Below are 19,901 nucleotides of genomic sequence, written 5' to 3'. Positions count from 1 at the left end.
GGGCAGAACGGAGCAGGCGGGCAGGAAGACCCCTCACTGCCGCCCCCTCTCCTCTGCAGTTCTGCTTCTGAACCACGTGGACTTGTCAATTATTCACAGATTTTAAAAGGAAGCAGTGGTGCAGAAAAGGTTAGGCAGGCAGCCTCAAGATGGGTCAGTGGAGAAAAAGCTGGATACAGAACAGTGGGTAAAGACATTGCTGTTCAGGTGGGAGAAGGGAAGGAAAAGAAAGGCAGGAGGAAGTGGGGAGGGCAGGAGGGGCACTTTGGCCTCTCCAGTGTCTGGACTGTCTCTAGGAGGCCCGGGAAGTGGTGACACTGGCTGCCTCTGGGGAAGGGACCTGTCACAGGGTGGGAGGAAGTGGGACATTCACTATATTTGGACTGTCTTTTTTTTTTTTAACTACAATAAAAAAAGAGAAAAAGAAAATGGCAAAACAAAAGCCATAAAATCAGTTAAAACCCATAAAATCAGCTAAAACCCCAAAAGTGAGGAGCAGCGTTCTGTGACCAACTGTCGTATAATACAAAAGAAATTACAAACTATCCATCAAGCTGGGAAAGAGGTATGAAGGAGACTCACACTCTGTGGCATGCACCAGATGGTCACCCCAAAGTCCCGTGGCCCCACCATGGAAGCTGCAAGTCCCCAAGTGTGGGGATCCACTCCGGTTCCTGAGAGCATCCCGGCCCATTACAGCTGCCCCACTTAGCTCATGGGGCACCAGAGGGGCTGGGGACCACTGCTGCAGGAAGCACCAGGATGTGGGGCCAGGCCCCCCGGAGGCCAGCTGGGCTGCTTGCCTGCAACTCTGAGGAGGCCCCAGACACCTGCGGGGAGTTTTACTTCCCTTCGTCTCCCTCCACCCCCTGCCCAGGCAGACCCCCGCTTCCTTTCCTGGAGGGCCCCTTACTTCCCTCTTCGTTCTCCAGAGCTGCCTTCTGGCCACCCTGCTCCACACCAGCCCTCTTCCCGGGCCCCGTCACTGCCAAGCCCTTGATCGTGTGTTTATCTGAAGACCTGTTCCGAGTCAGTGCCCCCAGTTAGAAATACACCTTCCCCAAGGACAGCGCCTAGCTCCCACGTTGCCACATGGCCACTGCACGCATGAGGGACTCTCAGGTTGTCGTTTTTAGGCCCTGCCCCCATCCAGGGTGCTACCACACAGCATCAAGGGGGAGTTCCTTGCGAGCCCAGGACACTCGAGACAGCTCTAAGAACCTTGCTCCCTGCTACCGTGCAGCTACGTAATCCCACTTTGGGGATTTCACTCCCCGGAGAAACCAACGGACTGGCACATGTGCAAAGTGATGTCGTTAACGGCAGCCTTTTACTGACTAGGAACATGAGAAACCATCCAAGCGGCCCTCCCAAAAGAGCCTGGGTAAACAGACTAGGACCTATGTGTTCAAGGACGACCACACGGTCACGAAAAAGATGGGGAAAGGTTTCTGTTCAGCAAGGACAGAGCCCCAGGAGACATTGCTGAGGGAAAAAAAAAAAAGCCAGGGGGAGGGTACCCACAACTATGTGATCATCTATAGTAAGAAAGGGAGAAATGTGATTCTCAAAAGTCCTTTTAGATTTTATGGACAGAAAGAAACTCAGGCGGTATTAACAGTGGTGACCTAAAGGGAAGTGTGGGGCGCTTCACCACAGACTTTTAAATACTGGTTTTGTTTATGAACCTTGTGAATATACTACCTGTGGGAAAAAAGAGTAAGAGAAAAGCAATGAAATACTCGAGTTGCTGGCACTGGATATGTCCTGCATTTCATGCAGCACATGCAATGAGCACTTAGCTGCCAGCCTGAGGGGCAGGGATGGTGATAACTCCCAATTGATGGACAGGGGAGGGAGGCTCAGAAAGGCTGGGCTAAGCTTTGGATTCAAGAAAGTCAGGCCCTAAAGTCCTCTTGCTTACCTACCATCTAGTGCCACCAGCCTCTCTGCCTTGGTTCAGGTGAGGCATTCATAACCCAGGTCATCAGTGTCAGGAACTGTAGGCAAACTTCTGGGTATGTGACTAAATAATTACAGTGGTAATTAAAATAACAGTAACCATAGTAGTGATGGGAATAAGAGTACTACTGGTACCAACTTCCTGAACACCCACTCTTCACCAGGTCCTGAGTCCAATGTCAGCTGAACCTCTTTTGCTAAAACAGGTGTTGCTCTAGACCAAGGCCAGTGCCACTGTGGACTGCAGCTGTTGTGCAGTGCGCAGCCTGAACAACTGCACAGAACCTTCACTGTACCTGGTTCAGAGTCTTCTGCAGGTGTGGGGTGCCCATGCGGTCAGCCATGTGCCGGTAGGCCGGGTGGGAGAGGAAGAACTTCCTCTCGGCCGCCAGTGCTGCGCGGATGTCCTTCTTGCCCTCGATGTCCTTCTGGCTGCGGTTCACAACGCCAATGTAGCCTGTGGGGAGAGAGAGTCAGGGCAGGGCAGTGCAGGCCAGCCAAGATGCCCAGACACCACTACGAACCAGCCACGAGGCCGGGCAAGGTGCCAGTGGAGACAGGGATCCTGCCCTACAAGTCACTCACAGACTGGATGACAAGCCATATGCATGACTCGAAAGCAACACAGAGGATGCAGAACATAGTCCCAAAAAGCAACATAAGTGCTGGGAAGAAGGAGATACCACATCTGGCCTGGCATGAGGGGCTGGAGAGAGAAAAGCTTTAGAGAAGATGAAATCCACAGACTGAGCTTTAAAGACAAAAAACAATTTTAGAGAGAAGGGCAATGGGGGATGGCTAATCTTGCTGGTACTAATAACTATTCTGAAGCTACTATATTTGAAGAAGTTGGGTTTGTCAGGTCATGTAGGTCCAGAGAGATGCATGGAACAGAAGAGAAAGTCCAAAACCACATCCACTAACTAAGACTCAAATCCAGTGGAGGAAAGCTGGATTATCCAAGGGTCACTGTTGGCAAAGAAACCCAGTTGGGGGTGCCCGCCAAGATGAACTCTCAACAATTCATAGATTTACACATAAAACATAAAACTAGAAATACTTGAAGAAAACATGGGTGACTTTTCAAAATTACTGTATTTGTGTTCCAGTCTTCTGAATGGAAATAAGAAAGTTACTGGTGACGACGTTAGACGTGAGACTTGGGGGAAGAGGGGCAGAGAGACAGCTTCCGGTACCATTCTGCAATGTTTTTAAGCATGAAAAACTGTTTTTAGGATAAAAACGCCAGTTTGAAGAAAAGAGCTACAATATTTAGACATAAGGGAATTGGAAGAGGAAGAGGGAAGGAGATGGAATTAAAAAAGCCAGAACACAGGGCAGCCCACAGTACAGGGGTACAGATGGGAGTCGTGGGAAACAGAGAACTTAGCCCTTAGTGGCCCACCCGTGGCGGGTGCTCAGTACAAATGTGGCTATTGTTATTCACACAATTAAAGTTGGAAAGTAGATTGGGCATAGGTGGCAAAAGGCCTGAAGTCATAAACACACGTATGAACCCCCTTCTCTTAGTGGGGGTCATTCGACGTTTTGGGGGGCGGAGGGGGAGTGGCACTGGCTGTTTCTTGTCAAGTCTTGTGTGGATCTGACTTTCTGTCCTCTCCGTGACTGTCATCATGGCCATTTCACAGATGAGGGAATCGAGGCACACCAAGGAGGGGCCCCTTGCCCAAGGTCTCGGAGAGGATCAGGAGAACCCAGATCTGTGGGAAGCCCAAACTCACAACCGCCTGGGTAATAGGGAGCAGAAAGAAACAGCAGGGGTAGAGACAGTGTCTGCTTTGGTTTGTGTTTCCTTTGAAGGAGCAGGGGTCCTGAGTCTTTCGTAAGCCAAGAAAAAGGATCCAGTTGGAGGGATTTGGAAAGCCATGGGGCGAAGGAGGAAACAGAAAGCCTGAGGTTGTAAGTCAGGACCAAGCGTGCAAGGGAGCGGGGAGAGGATGAGTCATTGTTCTTGGAAACAGACAGGGGGGCAGAGGAGGGAAGACGAGCACAAGTGTGAGTGGAGGAAGGAAGCTGAGAGGGCCAACACAGCCACCTAACTCAGGGGGCAACGCTGAGCCCAGCTAGGGTCACTCGCGGTCTAAGATGCTGGCCGAAGACAAGTGCAGGGAGTGCAGGGTTGGGGTGACTGTGGAGGGCACGGGGGTGGGGGTGGGGTCCTGCTTTCCTCTTTAGCACTGAGCCTTCCTGCCTAAACCTCCAAACATGGGCTCGCTCTTCAGCCCCTGATCCCCGCAGCCAAACGGAATTTTGGGTTTTGCCCCTGACCTTGCTCTGTCCTGATCCAGGGCTACCCCTTGCTGCTCATGTCCCCGCAGAGAGGGGGGCAGGTGGAAACCAGGGTCTGACCATTTTCCCACACCTGGGGTGTCACAGGCACCCCAGGAGCAAAAGAAATGACCTAAATGATGCTGGCAAGGCCCGAGGGCCAAAAAGGGCTTACACTGCGAGCAGATCCCAGACAGGAGGACAGGGAAAGGGAAACAGTCACAGAAGAAATGGCCTAAAGAACAAATAAAAACCTCACTGGATACTCAACACTGCGCCACTGTGAAAAACGGGAATTGACCTAAGTGTCCAACAAACGGGGACTGGGTACTGGCCCATGCACCCCCATATGAAGGACCCCGCAGGACTTTTAAAGTCATTTTGAAGAGGGTTTGCCTCTCATGGGGATATATTCTGCTAAGTGAAATGGTAAAGCAGGTCACAAGGTGGCATGGCACTGGAGACGATGGCGTCCAAACCAGCTTTGTGAGCTGGTGCAAGGGATCTAGCCTCTCTGTGCCTCAGTCATTTCATCCATAAAATGGGGATAACAGAGCCACTGCTTTGGATCATTATCGGGATTAAACAGGTTCTTCCACGCCAAGAGCACAGAACAGTGCCTGATATGTAATAGATACTTAATGTTTGCTAGTCTCATCTTTTGAAAATAAAGTTCCTTAGGCTACTCCTGTCAGAAGGTCTGAACCTGAACCTGAGTCTAACTGGGCTCCCGTCTAGGTCTAATGTCCCCTCACAGGGAACTACAACTGGCCAGATCCTGAGTGTGCGACACGATCTGGTTTCTTCCACAAACAGGCCATAGAGACAAAGCAGCTGGAGGGGGAGCTGTTTGCACAGAAACTTAGGTATTTATGTGCAAAACGATATGCTGCCTAGGATTTGCCCGGGAAGGAGAGGACACCAGGAGTGGGTATGCCAGGGTGGGTGCGGTCAGGGATTGAGGATTAGCTGTGTGTGACAAGCACGGAGGCTGGGCCAGGAGCTCCTCGCACTTTCCCTTCCACTTTCGAGACTGAGAATGTTCCTGATAGAGAGCATGTACGAATGTTAATAAGAGTCAAAATCCCAGGAACTTCTGGGAAGGAGAGCCGCAAGGTAGTAACTAGGGGGAGAAGTCGGCTGTGGACAATTTCAGTTTCCTTTCTCTGGACACCTGTTTATGTTCCCAAGATGAGTAGCTGTTTGCCTGGCAACTGAAAAATGAATGTATACAGATTAGGAGAGACAGATACCTGTGTTCACTTGGGCAGAGAAAAGAGAAGGGTTGACAATGGAACGGAAAAGCAGCTCCTTCTGGGCAGCGGGGAAGGGATGTCACTGAGTGTATCTGTGAGCATTTGCTGAGGTTTCAATAAAAGTAACAAAAACTGTTTTCCAAAGAGAGGTGCACCAGCTCTCCTGCCCCTCCAGCCCACCTGTCTTGCATGACCTCCCCGCCCCCACCGGCCCCCTGACCCCGTGGCCCCCCAGCTGTACCTCTTCTCAAGGGGAGCAGTTTGTTCTCCAGGACGTCCCTGGCATCGGTGCCTTCGTCCATCAGGTCGAGCTTGGTGATGACGCCGATGGTCCGCAGGCCTGAAAGAGCCGAGATCAGAGGGCGCCATGAGGAAGCAGCACGGGCTGGCGACCCTGGGCCAAGTGGGGTCCCCCCACTTCCACGCCATGTAATCAGGGACAAGCCATAACATCACCTGCCTGGACCCTAGTTTCCCTCAGGTCAAATGAAGACAGTAACACAACAGTCTCAGGGGGTGGTCCATGAGGATAAGCCTGGCACGGGGCAAATGTTCAACCAATAAACGCGGACCACCACCGTCACTGGTACGATCAGCACCAGCGTTTTGCTGCTGCAGTGTCAGAGAGTAACCTCATGGAACTTGAACCCCAGGTCAGAATCTCCATGCTGTGCTCTCTGGGTTGCGTGCAAAGTCCCAATGTAATGTGCAAACCCACGACGACTGTTTCTAGGGTAACTTCTCACCTGAATGGCCAAAATTCCACTCTGGAACCCATGGAATCCCTCCTTGCTGCAGTTTGCCCAGAATCAAGGGAACCCTGCCGATCAGCTGCCCCTGCCGATCAGCTGTCCCCGCCGGTGCCTGAGGGGCCCTCTGTGCTAGCTGTGTGTGTGTGTGTGTCGGTGCCTGAGGGGCCCTCTGTGCTAGCCGTGTGTGTGTGCGCACGCTGTGTGCTAGCCGTGTGTGTGTGTAAGTACATACGTACGTACAGAGGGAAGCCTAGGGAGACCCCTGGTGGGTGCTAAGGTGGGTGTTACAGGGGTGATGGCCATGCTCTACGTGAAGCCCCTCCTGGCTCACGCTCTGCAGAGAGAGTGGGCGCTGGCATCACCTTTCTGGAGGGTAAAGGAGCCACCACCATGAATACCCACGAAGTTCGTGCCAGGTGTGGAAGGGAGAGGCAGCTCGAAACAGAGAGATTTAACTGGGGAAGGGGTCTAGGGGTATCGACTCTATAGAAAACGTCCACCTCCCCTGTCCTTCCTCTTGGTCACCTGGCTCTAGCCACGCACCAGCCTCCCTGCTGTGTCCTGGGCACCCCAGGCTCAAAGCACACCCCTCTTCTTTAGCACCCACTGTCCGTCTTCCTGAATTTTGCTTCTTTTCATCATTTTGGTCTTGTCTAAAACCTTGTATCTTCAGAGGCTCCTGACCCCCATCCCACCCTGGCCACCCTTAAAGGGTTCTCTTTTCTTCCAGTGCTGTCCACCACCTGAAGTTATCCCAATGGCTTATTTCCTGGCTGGATTCTGTCTCCCATACTAGAAGGGCCCCAGTCAGTTCTGTCCCCAAGGTGGAAACAGAGCCTGGGACATAGCAGGTGCTTAACTGACATTTACTAAAAGAATGGCCAGGGGAAAAGTTTGACCCAGAATGCCCTGAGCCAGAGATGCCACAGTCTCTACTACTCCCTATTGCCCCAACTTGCTCCATTACCTCATCATTCTTTTCCCTTCCCTGCCTGACCCCTGAGCAGTTATGGCGAGATCTCCAGTCCTCTCAGCAGCTCTACAAGTTAGGATTGCTGTTCCCACTCCTGCAGGAGGGACCAAGCCTCAGGGAGGATATGAAACTTCTAGAGGTGGGATTTGGACTCACACTGTACCCAAGGAGGGCTGAGCTTTTCCCAGCCCCCTAAACTAGCTTTCTGTACAGGTGAAGCAGGGACCACCGTGTCCAAGGAGGAATGCCAACTCTCACACAATGGCCTCCTAGGGGAATGCCCCCTCGTCACTGCCGGCCCTCGTGGGAAATGCTGGGTCCCAGGCTTTTTCCCAGGGAGGCCATGTGTCAAAGAGAACGCTAGTGACTTGGAATGAAGGAAGCAGGGCAAGTCGCAGTGCTCCAAGGCACCAGGATGGGGGAGAAGCTGCTGTGGGGCTTGGTGGCTACCTTGTGGGTCGACCTCCTTGGCCAGCTTGAGGGCATCTGAGTTGGCCAGGTCCATGTTGGCGGGGGTGACGGCGAGGATGAGGCTGCTCTCCCGGCTGATGAACTGCAGGATCATGTCCTTGATCTGGTACTCGATGTCTGGGGGCTGGTCCCCTACAGGCACCTTGGTGATGCCCGGGAGGTCGATGAGGGTCAGGTTCAGCACTGGGAAGGAAACCAGAGGGAAAGGCCATCAGAGCCGGGGGAGGGGAGGCATGCACAGCCCTGCAGGGACCTTGCCCCCTTCCCCAAGCACTGGGGGTCAGGCCTTAGGACTTCTCCGGCTGCTCCAACTGGATCCTGACTTTTGACCCAATAGCTCCTTGTAGGATCCCATCCTACAGACACCCTCCCTGCACTCTATTTCAGTGATACAGGTTTCTATTGGTGGGGGAATTAGGTGTTATTTATTTATTTAATGGAGGTACTGGGGATCAAACCCAGGACTTTGTATATGCTAAGCACACACTCTACCACCTGAGCTATACCCCTCTGCCCGGTTTTTTTTTTTTTAACGAAGTGACTCTGTATTTTTTTAAATTGAAGTATAATTGATGTACAATAGTACATAAGTTACAGGTGTACAACACAGTAATGCAGAGGTTATACTCCACAGTTATTATCAGTGTCAGTTTTAAACCTGGACGTTTGCATTTGCAGATTGCAATTGCTCTCAATGGCTAAATAAACTGCAGCTTGTCGATTCAGCCAATACCAAGCAATTATTAAAAACAAAAAGACGACATTCTGGTAAGAAACACACTGAGATGCATTTATACAAAAAAGAGGCATCAACGATTTTTATTTTATGCTACGATGTGAGTAAAAGTGGTGGCCCACACAGAACTGCCTACTTATGCATCATGTATCATTTGAAGAACATAGAATATATCTGTAATATCGGGGGTAGGCTAGGTTTTTGCTTTTATAACTTTTGAATATGAGCCAGGTACAGGCATCATTTGTTCAAAAATTAAAAACATTTAAAAACTCATCACAGAGAACCCACAGTGAGCCGTTAAGAGCTGGCTGGAAGATTCACCAGATGCCATCTCAGTTAGCAATCCCTGCCACCGCGCCAGAGATTGTACACGGTTACAGGCTGCTTGTTCTGTTTAAATGATGCAGTTTTCAGATCAGGACCTTATGCAGAAAAATTTCTGGCTTTCTGGCTCCTTTTAAGGAACAAAAGGACCTGGCTGCCTTGGGCTGGCATCGCTGTGTGGCCATCATTCACTTGGGAGCCAAGCCACAGCTGCCTCTTTGAAAGGAACAGACCAGCTGCATTTCGCCCCTGTCCCCACCACTCCCTACAGTCCTGGCATGCTGTTTTTCTTCGAGCTGCGATTGATTTCTCAGTACCGTGTTCTGATCACAAGTGGGAAGATACAGATCAAGAGGGCTGCCTGCAGGTGAAGGAAAACAGGAGGGGGCATATTCTTTGCGAGAGTGAGGCTGACCTGACCCATGACCACCCGGGACCTGCCCCCACGTGGCAGGCCCCTTGCTGCCTACCATGTGGCGAGTAGACCCGCAGGTTGATGGGCACTGGGGAGATGCCTTTGTTGGTCCCCGTGACCCTGTCGGTCTCCGTTTCGATCTCCTGTCGTACTTCATCAAAGTCTGTAAACTTTTTGGACTTGCAGTGCAAAAACTCGGCATATTCTGAAAAGGGAGGAAAGATGCTCAAAATGAGGAAGAGAAGCGGTCTCACTGTCGGTGGGGAGCAGACAGCCTGGGACATGTGCTTTGTCCAGCAGAGAAAATGAAGACTCAGTCCCAGGCCCTCTAGGAATGTGGGGAGCAACAGATTCATTCTCTTGGCAAGTATCTGAAGGGGTCCTCCTTAGACCGAGCCCCCTTCTAGACCTTGGGGATTCCACAAGGTACAAAACTGGCAAAAACCATAATTCAGGGGAATGGACATTCTCCTGAAGCATTCTGCAAAACTACATGTCATGACATATTATGAGTGAAAAAATAAAACAAAACCACCACCACCAAGGTAGGTGTGACCAGCACTTCCTCTTTTTTTCCCCTCTTTTTCTTCCCCTCTTTTTCTTCATGAATGGAACACAAGAGAAATACAAGCATACATCACCCGGAGCATGGTGATGTACGTTTGATGATGGTGACGGAGCATCTCCCTCGCTGTGGGTCAGTCAAGAGAGACACGAACCGCTGCCCTACTGGGACTCTGAGCCACCAGCGCCCTCCAGTCTCACGAGCTCCCTGGCTTATGTCCGTGGGATTCATTGTCCTCCTTCCCCAAGGCCCTCGTGCACGATGGGGAACAGGACGCCACTGCTGACCTCGCTAAAGCCCATCTCACTGTCTCTCCTCTGCCCCGTGATTGTTCATGGGGCCCCCTTGACCTAGATGTGAACCCCTCAGGAGACATGTTTTCTGGCCTCTTCAGGGCTTCTGAGCCCAGGGTGTCGGAAAGCTGTCATTAACACTGAGATGAAGGGTAATTTTAAAAGTGACTAAAAGTTCTGGTCCTACCATTAAGCTAGAGAAATCCAAAGCACAGATACAGATAAAGCGGGAATTAAAAAACATTCATCACAGGCGCTGAGTCTATAGGCATTTATTGTATGGTTCCTCGACTTCCATAGGTTTGAATTTTCATAGTAAATATTGGAGAGGGGGGACCTTCTAGGCCCAGAGATCACGGCTTCTGTAGTGATGACAGAAAAAATGGAAGTAAGTCTCGCTGACCAACAGCCTAAAAAACTGGCCCACAGCAGAGACGCAGAGGTGTGCACTGCAGCTCTGTATCTAAGAGTGAAATAGTCTCGATGTCCACCAGGAGGAGACCTGGCTACAGAAATCACAGCACAGACAAACCAGCTGCCTCCAAAGGATGCAGAAAGAGCCCTGCGACTGGGAAAGGCCAGGCAGGACTAGAATCTCTACCCAGAGGAGTTAACACAGCGTAAAGAAATGAATGCAAGGAGGTTTGCCATCCCACCACCAGACCTTAACAAACTGTGGCCAATAGTCAGCCCTTGCTTCTGGCCAGGACCTGCACATGGTCCCCTTTGCACCTCACGAGTGAGCACCTTAGCAGGTAGGCATCTCCATAAAGCCCGTATCACAGATGAGGACACTGAGGTCAGAGAGTTCGTGAAGCGATCTGGCTCAAGGTCAATGGTGGGGCTGGGGTTTGGAATTCAGAGGTTATCTGTCTCCAGGAAGTGATTCTCAAGTCACATGCCCTTTGTGAGGCCACAGGAAGGCTCTGCACCTCTCTGAACCTCCACTGCAGGGCTCAGGGGGACTCTGTGGGCTCAGGTCACTGAGGATCTTGTCCGATATGGGCACTGGCCACTCAGGAGCAGGGCAGTGAGGACACTGGCTGGAGGGTGCAGGATCAACCACCCCACCCCCATCAGCTGACCCAGTTCCCAAAGACAGTCATGCTCCAGCCCTCCACAGGGACAAGAGGAAATACTCAGCTGCTCTTCCTGCAGCAGTCACCAAAAATGGAACAGTCCCCCACCCCCCAAAGCAAACCTCAGCTCTCTTCCGGTTCAAGGCCCTGGGCTCAGCACTTGTAAGATACCACCCTCCTTCCAGGACTGTAGGGGAATGTAGGATGAGACAGGGGCTGGGTACCAGGACACAGGCCCTGCTCCTCCAAACCTGCCAGGACTCACCTCCTCCTCCTCCAAGGCCAGCCTGCCTGCTGCCTCTTCCAGGGAGCCTTCACTGACTCCACACCACCTGGCACCCCATCCTACTTTTTGGGCCTCATCCCCTGTCAGAACCAGATTACCCTGGATCGTGTTTATGGGACCAGAACCTGCCAGCTGAGGCCTTCCAGAGCCCAGTGTGCTGGCAGCCTTCCCTTCTGCTAAGCCCTTTATGCGAGTGAAAGATGCGCGGGAGACGGCGCTGTAAAGCCACACCTTCTTCCCCAGAGGGTCAGTGGACAGCAGAAACCATACCCTCTGTGCCCAAGAGGAAGGTCCAGGAGCCAGCCAGGCCCACCCTCACCGCCTGCGGTCTTTACTGGGCTCTTCACTTTGGAAACGTGCTAGATTCCAGGGTCACATCAAGGTAAGAAAGCTTCCACCAACCATGCTTGCCCACCGCCCCCAAGAACTGACCCCTCTTAAAGCCAGACCTTGGCCTCCTCTACTTGAAACCCTCCACAGCTCCCACCTCAACCCAGTAAAAGCCATGTGCCGCAGAGCCCTGCAAAATTTCCACCCCCTACCCCCAACTTTGGACCTCAGTTCACTCCCCTCCAGCTACACTGGCTCCCCTGGTTTCTCATACTCCCAGCCCCCTATTCCTGCCTCAGGGCCTTTGCATTGGCTCTCCCCTCTGACTATAGACACCCTTACGGCCCCTTCCCTCTCCTCCTCAGGTTTCTGCTTGAGTGTCACCTTCTCCTTTGTGAGACCTGCCCTGACCCCTAAGTGAGATGACAAACCTCTTCAGTCTCTTTCCCCACTCCCTTATGATATTCCAAGCACTCGCCACCTTCTAATATAGTTTACCTTATGATTCTGCATATTTTCTCTGATCCCCATGAGAAGGTCCACCCTACGGGGCAGGGATCTGAATCCGTGCTGTTTTGTGTTCCAGGGAGGGGCACAGTGAGCTCACAGTAAGTGCTTCATAATTATGAGCACAACTGAATGGCTCTGCCAGCAAGGTAATACGGCTCCTACTTCAGCTTTTGAGGTGGCCTAGCACCCCCAAGGCCACCAAGCTGGATATGTGGGAGGCTGGACAGGAATAGGGTCTGGTGGGGACACCTGCTGCCTTCCCCTCCCCACCTCCATCCCAAAGCACTTCCTGACAACACAGGCCCAGCCTGGAGCCGGGCTCTGAAGGGGAAGATGGACACAGCACAGGCGAGGCACAGCAGGTGCCAGAGGTGCTCAGAAAGGAGACCTAACATACCAGGAAGCGGAAGGTGCCTCCTGGAGGGGTGGCCTGTCCGACTCAACCCTGGTACCCCCCAATGTGAAGGAGGCAGGCAAGGGCAGGGGTGGGCAGTGGGCCCGTGCCTGCAATGACCACTCTGAAGTGGGGTCAGTGAACACACTTGTGGTTTACTTCTAGAAGGAGGTTCTGCCCTCCACCCAGGACTTGCTCCCTGCCTTCCTCAGGTCTCGGCTGAGGCCCCCACTGAGCACATGGGCTCCAGCAGGGCCACCACCCGGCCCTGTCGCGGCTCTCCACACACCAACATACCATGTGCTCGTGTGTCCCCTGCTAAAGGCAAAGTTAGTTGCAAGAGAAGGACTATAGGGGAATTGGTTTTGGTCTCTGCTCTCCCTGGTTGCCGCTTAATGAAACGGAATTACCAAGTGGCCTGCTACAAAGCATCAGGTGCTTAAGTCTAGGAGGACACCCCCAACCCCGTGACTCCCACGTGGGTCCCCACGGTGCTCAACAGCCAAGCCCCCACCTCAAGCAACCCCCGGGCATGCTCTTCAAGACGGTGCTCTCAGAAGGGAGGTGACAAGCGCAGGCCGCCACCTTCTGGGGGTCAGGCACAAGGAAGCAGCCCCATGGCAGAGGCCACGGCTCCCTCAGCCTGACTTCTCGTGGGGTCTCTGGGCCATCCTGGTTTTTGTTTTTGTTTTTATTGAAGTACTGTTGATTTACAACGATGTGTTAGTTTCTGGTGTACAGCAAAGTGATTCAGTCATATATCCATTCTTTTTCAGATTCTTTTCCATTACAGGTCATTACAAGAAATTGAATATAGTTCCCTGTGCTAGGACTCTATTGTTTATCTACTTTATATATAGTAGTTAGTACCTGTTAATTTTCAGCTCCTAATTCACAAAACACAAACAGACTCACAGACATAGAAAACAAACTTATGGTTACCAAAGCAAAAGGGTCGGGGGAGGGATAAATTCAGAGCTTGGACCCTCCTGTTTTAAAGGGCTCAAGGAGGCACAGTCAGCTCACCCTCCCTACCCTAAAGGCAGACCAGGCCACGTGCCCCTTAGCATTTCTTAAGAATCACCAAGTATCAAGGTTCTGGTGGGACCACTTGCCTTCAGCCCTGCCCCTCAGGTGTGGAGAGGGCAAGTTGGGCACCACAGCATGGGGAGGGGACAGGAAGAGAGGGACATGGGAGTACCTAGCCATGCCCACAGTGGAACAGGACAACACAGAACCCAGCATTAAGGGTTATGTGATAAAGCAATCGAATTCCATAGTGCCTGGGCCACAGAGGGCGTGCAACTTCCGAGGCTGTCTGGGGTCTCAGTGCTTTGAATGGGGTTTGGGGAGGTTCTGCCCTGATCTTTGTGGACATATTCCATGCTTTATCCACTCTCAACCCAGCAAAGAACAGAAGACCCAGGGTGACCCCTGGCAGCAGAGATGGGGTCTGCCTTCTCCAATCTGTCAACGAATGTGCTGGTCTGGTCGATACGATCCAGGAGGACCAACCTGGGGCTCAAACACCCTTGGGAGACCCCAAGGACCACATAATCAAAGGGACCTGAACTTGAGGGACTTCCAGAGCTTTTAGTCGACCAGAAAGGGGGCAAAACATGTGGCATTTCTCGTGTTTGAATCCGTTTGGTTCCCCAGATTTGAGACAATCCTTGAATACCTCCCATTCTAGGATGCCACCGGGAAGATGTGACACTGCGATTTACAACAAGAAGTATGTACCTGGTCTTCCCTCCACTTCTGACCCAGAGCTTCTAAAATCCTTGCAATGTTCCAGTGATAGGAGTGATAAAGGAGTCTTGATATTCACAGGCCCCTTTCAACCACACCTGAGTTTATGTTAGTGCGGTAACTTGGAAAGCACCTGAGGATGGGGGAGTTGGTTGTCAGGGAAACCAAGGATGTGATTAGAAGGTTGGAACTTTCAGTCCCTTGACCTTCGGGGCTAGAGGCTGAATCAAGCACTAAAGGGAATGATTTAATCAACATTCCTACCTGATAAAGGCTCCATAAAACTCCAAAAGGATGGGGTTCAGAGAACTTCTAGGTTGGTGAGCAGGTGCAGGGGCTGGGGAGAGCGGCGAGTTCAAAGAGGGCATGGAAATTCCGCAGCCCTTTCCCTATGCCATCTGGCTCTTCCTGAGTTACATACATTCTTTTATAATAAAATGGGAATCCGGGGAGTAAAAGGTTTTTCTGAGTTCTATGGGCCATCTAGAAAATTGACCAAACCCAAGAAGGGGCTCACAGGAACCTCTGATCGACAGCTGGTCGGTCAGAAGCACAAGTGACAGCCCTGGCATCTGAAGGAGGTGGGGGTACAGCCTGGTGGGACTGAGCCCTTAAGCTGCGGGATTTGATGCTGCCTCCAGGCAGGCAGTGTCAGAACTGAGTTAACTTGAAGGACCCCCAATCAGTGTCCACTGGGAATTGGATAACTGCTGGGAGATGTGGGGAAAAACACACACCAGAGAAGATGACAGCCCCAGGCTGCCCCCCCAGCTGGCCCCCACCTGACCCTCACCAGCTCCCAGCTTGGTTTCCTCATGGAGACACAAGGCCGTGCCCCGCCTGCTGCAGGGTCTATAGGTTTTATAGAACGGGGGCCCTGCCAGGCCCAGGCTCTCAGGAAAGGTGCAGCATGCACAGTTGCAGATAATCCCACCTCAGGGGCACAGCAGCAGCCCTTATGGCATGCCAGGCACCAGCCCCAAGCTGATGGGGCCTGTACAGCATGGGAGGCCCTGGGCCGGGCATGGGGGAGAGTAAGGGACAAAGCGATCGGCAGCCCTGCTCTGGGGGCACTGATGTTGAAGCAGGGGGAGAGAGAGACCATCAGAAACACAAAAGAACAGGACATTGTCTCATAACACACGCTGCAGAGGAACTAACGCAGCAGGGCTGGCAGTGGGGCTTGGGGTGGGGCTGACCCGCGGGAAGAGGAGGAGGAGGAGGACGGGGCCTGGTGTTCCAGGCAGGAACCAGAGTGAGGGCGAAGGTCCGGAGGCGGGAACAACCCAGTTGGTCTGGAGGATGAGATCTGGGCACCAGGAGGAGGTGAGGTCCCAGAGGCCACGAAGCCTCAAGAAGAAGGCCGAGAGCCAAGTCCTGACACCTCCTCTCTGGCTCCTGTGAGCCCCGGCCAAAGTCAAGGCTGGGAGGGGAGCCTTAGGAGGCCTGACTGTCCACATTCCACACAAGAACAGTCTCCAGCACCCAGGGTTTACAAGGCCTAGGAGTGGCTCCCAAGGAGGAGCAGGTTCACCCATGAGCCACCAAACTTCCTGGTGGCTGTGGTCTGAGGTAATTTTTAAACCAAGCCGATTAGTAATGGCTCACAGAGACCCGCCTGGATGGGGAGAAGCTGGGTGCCCCTAGGCAATGCAGGAGTCAGAGAGTTAGGGCCCCGTAGTACTAGGGACACCAGACCCCACAGGATGTGACGGCCACACCACAGCCTCATGGGGTACCACAGGGGGTGCCAGGGCCACAAGGGTGTCACCACTCTCACCCCCATTTAACAGATGAGGAGGCCAAGGCACAGAGGGAAGCCACTTGCCTGAGGCCCCAGATAGGTAGGGGTGGCAGCCTGGCTCTGGAGTCCTGTCCCTGAGAGCCAGCTGAACAGTCCAGTCTCTAGCAGCAATGCAGCCCCGCTTAGCCCCAGCCCTCACTGCACCCTGTGCTGTGCTCAGCTTCCCCACTCTTACAAGCAGGGCGTCTTCCCCAGCCCAGGGGCCTCGGTCATCCATATCTGGGTTCCCCACCATGAGGTCACTCCAGACTGCCCTCACCCCCACTGTGACACCGCCCTGGGCCAGGCCCCATCACCTCTCACCTGGTGCCAGGCTAACTTCTCCCTGGCCTCCCCGCCCACACTCCTGTCCCTGCCTGTCCCTCCTCCACAAGGCAGCCAGTGGGCTAAGGCAGTCTCTCCATACCCTTAATGCCACTTGGGATCCTAATCCCTGAATTCCCTCACCACACCTGCCAGGATGTGCTACCTCCCACTTGACCGCTCCCCAGCCTCACCTCGCAGCTTCACAACACAGTTGTTGCCCTGCCTAGAACGTCCTCCCTGGGCCCCTGGCCCAAAGCGGACCCAACGCGCGATATACTATCCCACAATGGCCTGAGCTTCACCCTCCTAGCCCGACCATAGCAACCTCATGTCTGCCGCATCCAGTAGGCTGAACTCAGGGAGGGCCAAGACCCTCAGCATGCTCACACTGCCTCCCTGGCTTTTGGTCGAGGCCCAGCAAAAATCTACTTGGGGCATTAAGAGACTGGGAATGCCATGGCCAGGCCAGGAAGGGGGGGAGTATGCAAGCTGGGACACAGCAAGGAAAGCTTCCATGTAGGACACCCTGGACCCTGCTCCCCCATCGCTCCCCCCCAGCACCAGCCCAGCAAGATCCAACTACGTCTCCATCTCCACGGATGCCACTCCACCCTCGCCTGCCTCAGGGTACCTGCTCCCACCTCCTCTTGGGTCCCTCTGCCCCAGCGCAGCTCCCTGTGGTCTCTCCTCCACCAGTGGCCACAGAATCTGGTCAAATCACACCTTGGCCTAAGGCCACACCCCTAAGAATGCGTTTAAAACTTTCAAGATTACCGTCCTGTGTGCCCTCAGGCAAGTGGCTTGGAAGTCTGCTCCCTCCTCTGTAAAACAGGGTGGCAGGAATGGAGATTTCAACATCAATCCAGGTTAGGCACTGGGTAGATGTGCACCCACAGTTCCTGCCCTCAGTGTTCCCACTGGGCTGTCACTTGTCATGCGCTTCTCCTCCCTTCCCCCATACCCAAGGAATTTCAGTTCCTCCACGGTGGGCCTCACACTTCAGGGTCTTCACACATAGCACTCTCTGCTAGGAAAGAGAGCTCCCCCTGCCCAGACACACCCGGAAACACCTGTCAGCCTCAGCTGTAACATCACCTCCTCAGACAAGCCCAGTGATACCCCCACCCCTCCAGGACGCAGTTAGTCACCCTCCCCCCCCCACCACACACACTCCCATGTGGTGAAGGTCATGCCTACGTGTCTCCCTTCTGGACTCACCCCAAGTCTCCCCCTGTATTGTCCCCCAGCACTGACAGGAGTGCCAAGAGAGAAGGTGACAGGTGGTGGCAGAGGCCCTGGACCAGCTCGCGGCATGCAGTAAGTGCTCACTGGACCACCACTGGGTGACAGCCACTGTGGAGGTGATGGGGGAGCCCTCCCGCTATGACAACACCAGAGACCTTCTAGTGCTGGAAGCCAGCCAACCTGTTCTCCCAGCAAGCTGTCTCCAAACAGACCAGCAGCAAGCACAGAACACTGGAATGGCACCACTCAGCAAGGGGCTGGAGTGTGCCAGGCACTGTTCTACAGGTTCTACGTGTACAGAGTAACACGGTCTTCACGGCAACCCACAAAGGCGGTACTATTATTATCTTCACTGTCCAGACAGGAAACACGGCTGTGACCAGCAGTCCTTCCCCAGGGACCAGACAGCCAGTAAGCCACAGAATCAGGATCTGAATCTGGGCAGTATTAGCTCCCAGACCCCACCCACCAGGGCAGAGGTTTTCCCAGTGTGGCCAGGGCCCAAAAGCATCAGCATCACCTGGAAATTCATTAAAAATGCAGATTCTTACTCCCTACCTCCTACCAACAGACTGAATGGAAAACAAAAACCCAACAGGACAAGCCCTACATGACTGTGATCTCGCTGGCATCTGAAAACCACGGCTCTGTCACTGCCCTTCCTGGCACAGCTGACTGGACACCGGAACCCAGAAACCCAGAGGAGGCAGCCCATCACCTTTCCCCTGGCCTATGATATGGCAGAGCTCACAAAGGGGATGTACTGGACCAATCAGCTGCTGTCTCTCACTAGTGCCACGCCCCCCCCCCCCCACCCCGCAGGTGCGTTGGGCAAAGTCTGAAGATGAAGGCAAGAGGGTGCGGCTAGGGCCAGCTCAGAGTGTAGTCGGAGGCCTGATCCAGCCTGGGCGCCCACTAGAAAGGCAGGTAACCTGGCTAAGCCTCAGTTTCCCTGTCTGTGAAATGGGAGAGTATGTCAGCTGCCTTCCCAGCGTGGGGGTGTTTAACATGACCTGTGGTGCTGCTGGCACACACCCAGCGCTGAACAGATCAGTGCTGATACTTCAGGTCAGTGGGGAAGCAGCACAGACACCCCTGGGGGCCCTGGAGAAAAGAAAGGCCCCCTCCCCAACAGCTCCCCCCTCCCCTTCCAGCTTCTGACTTGAGATGCTTTCCAAGGAGGCTTGACTGGGTTTCATGCTGGGAAATATGCCCATTATTTTTTCAGATTTGTGTGGGAAGAACAGAAATAAACCGAAAGGACAGTAAAAAAATCTGTATGTGGGCCATTCTATATTCAACAGGCCGAGTCTCTTCCAAAAGTCAATGTTGTAGTCAAAAAGGAAATGGTGGGAATGCTGCTCTGATGAAAAGAGGAGACTGGACAATGAAGGATAACATGGATTGATCGGAGCAGCTGCAGAACCAGCCAGGGAAGATATGCAGGGGACAATTGGCAACATGCTTATGGACTGGGCATTAGATAACATGCAGGAATGACTTTTCTTGGGTGTGGTCTATGAGTGTAAGAGAGTGTTTTTACTGCAAGGGGAGGTGCACTGAAGCATTTTTGGCTGACATATCACAATGTCTGCTACTGATTTTGAAAGCGTTCAGCAGAAACATGTCATCTTCAATAGAGCAAGAAACATGGCACCTGGTGGCCTGGTCACAGCTGAGGACGCTAGGGGTGGGTGGAGGTGGAATCAACGAACTGTGCTTCAACTTCCCAGCACATGTGGGAAATGTGAACCCAAACCCAAATGGCAGCCCAAGACCCGAGGCTCATCATAAGCCCCCTGGCTCCTGTGGGGCACTGCATCCACGACCGTTTCCGGTTGCAGCTGTGAGCCTCCCCATCGTACCTGTTTTTGAGTAGATGAGCTGCAGAATGAGAGGCCGCCGAGTGACAATTCCTGAACCTCGGGGAAGGAAGTCCCTGTGGGAGGGGAAAGGGACAGAAATTACTCACGAGGCCGGCTTGTGGGGGCAGGAAGTGTGACCACATATGGTGGAGCAATCCCCTCTTGCAATCTGGGTGACCTCAGCAAAGACACCAACCCCAGCAAGGCACCAGGAAACACTCTGGCCTTGGAGGGTTCTGAGGCCAAGGAGGGGCAGTGGAGGGACTGGATTGAAGGTTGGTGACAAATGGA

General features: G+C 53.1%; 1 protein-coding gene across 11 annotated transcripts in view; it reads right to left on the bottom strand.

Moving 5' to 3' along the window:
- DNM2 (dynamin 2) overlaps positions 1-19,901 on the bottom strand; it is an 82,576-nt gene that overhangs the window by 34,138 nt on the left and 28,537 nt on the right. For all 11 annotated transcript variants that reach the window (XM_074350763.1, XM_074350760.1, XM_074350765.1 and 8 more), the window contains exons 2-6: positions 19,611-19,684; positions 9,237-9,386; positions 7,683-7,886; positions 5,749-5,847; positions 2,259-2,419 (exon numbers count right to left, since the gene is read on the bottom strand). In XM_074350763.1, coding sequence (XP_074206864.1) covers positions 2,259-2,419; positions 5,749-5,847; positions 7,683-7,886; positions 9,237-9,386; positions 19,611-19,684 — 688 coding nt within the window. The remainder of the gene's footprint in view (positions 1-2,258; positions 2,420-5,748; positions 5,848-7,682; positions 7,887-9,236; positions 9,387-19,610; positions 19,685-19,901) is intronic.

This window comes from Camelus bactrianus, chromosome 22 (genome assembly GCF_048773025.1).
Source record: "Camelus bactrianus isolate YW-2024 breed Bactrian camel chromosome 22, ASM4877302v1, whole genome shotgun sequence".
NCBI lineage: Eukaryota > Metazoa > Chordata > Mammalia > Artiodactyla > Camelidae > Camelus > Camelus bactrianus.
The sequence above is the reverse complement of the archived record's forward strand: the minus strand, read 5'-3'. Positions and strand labels throughout refer to the sequence as shown.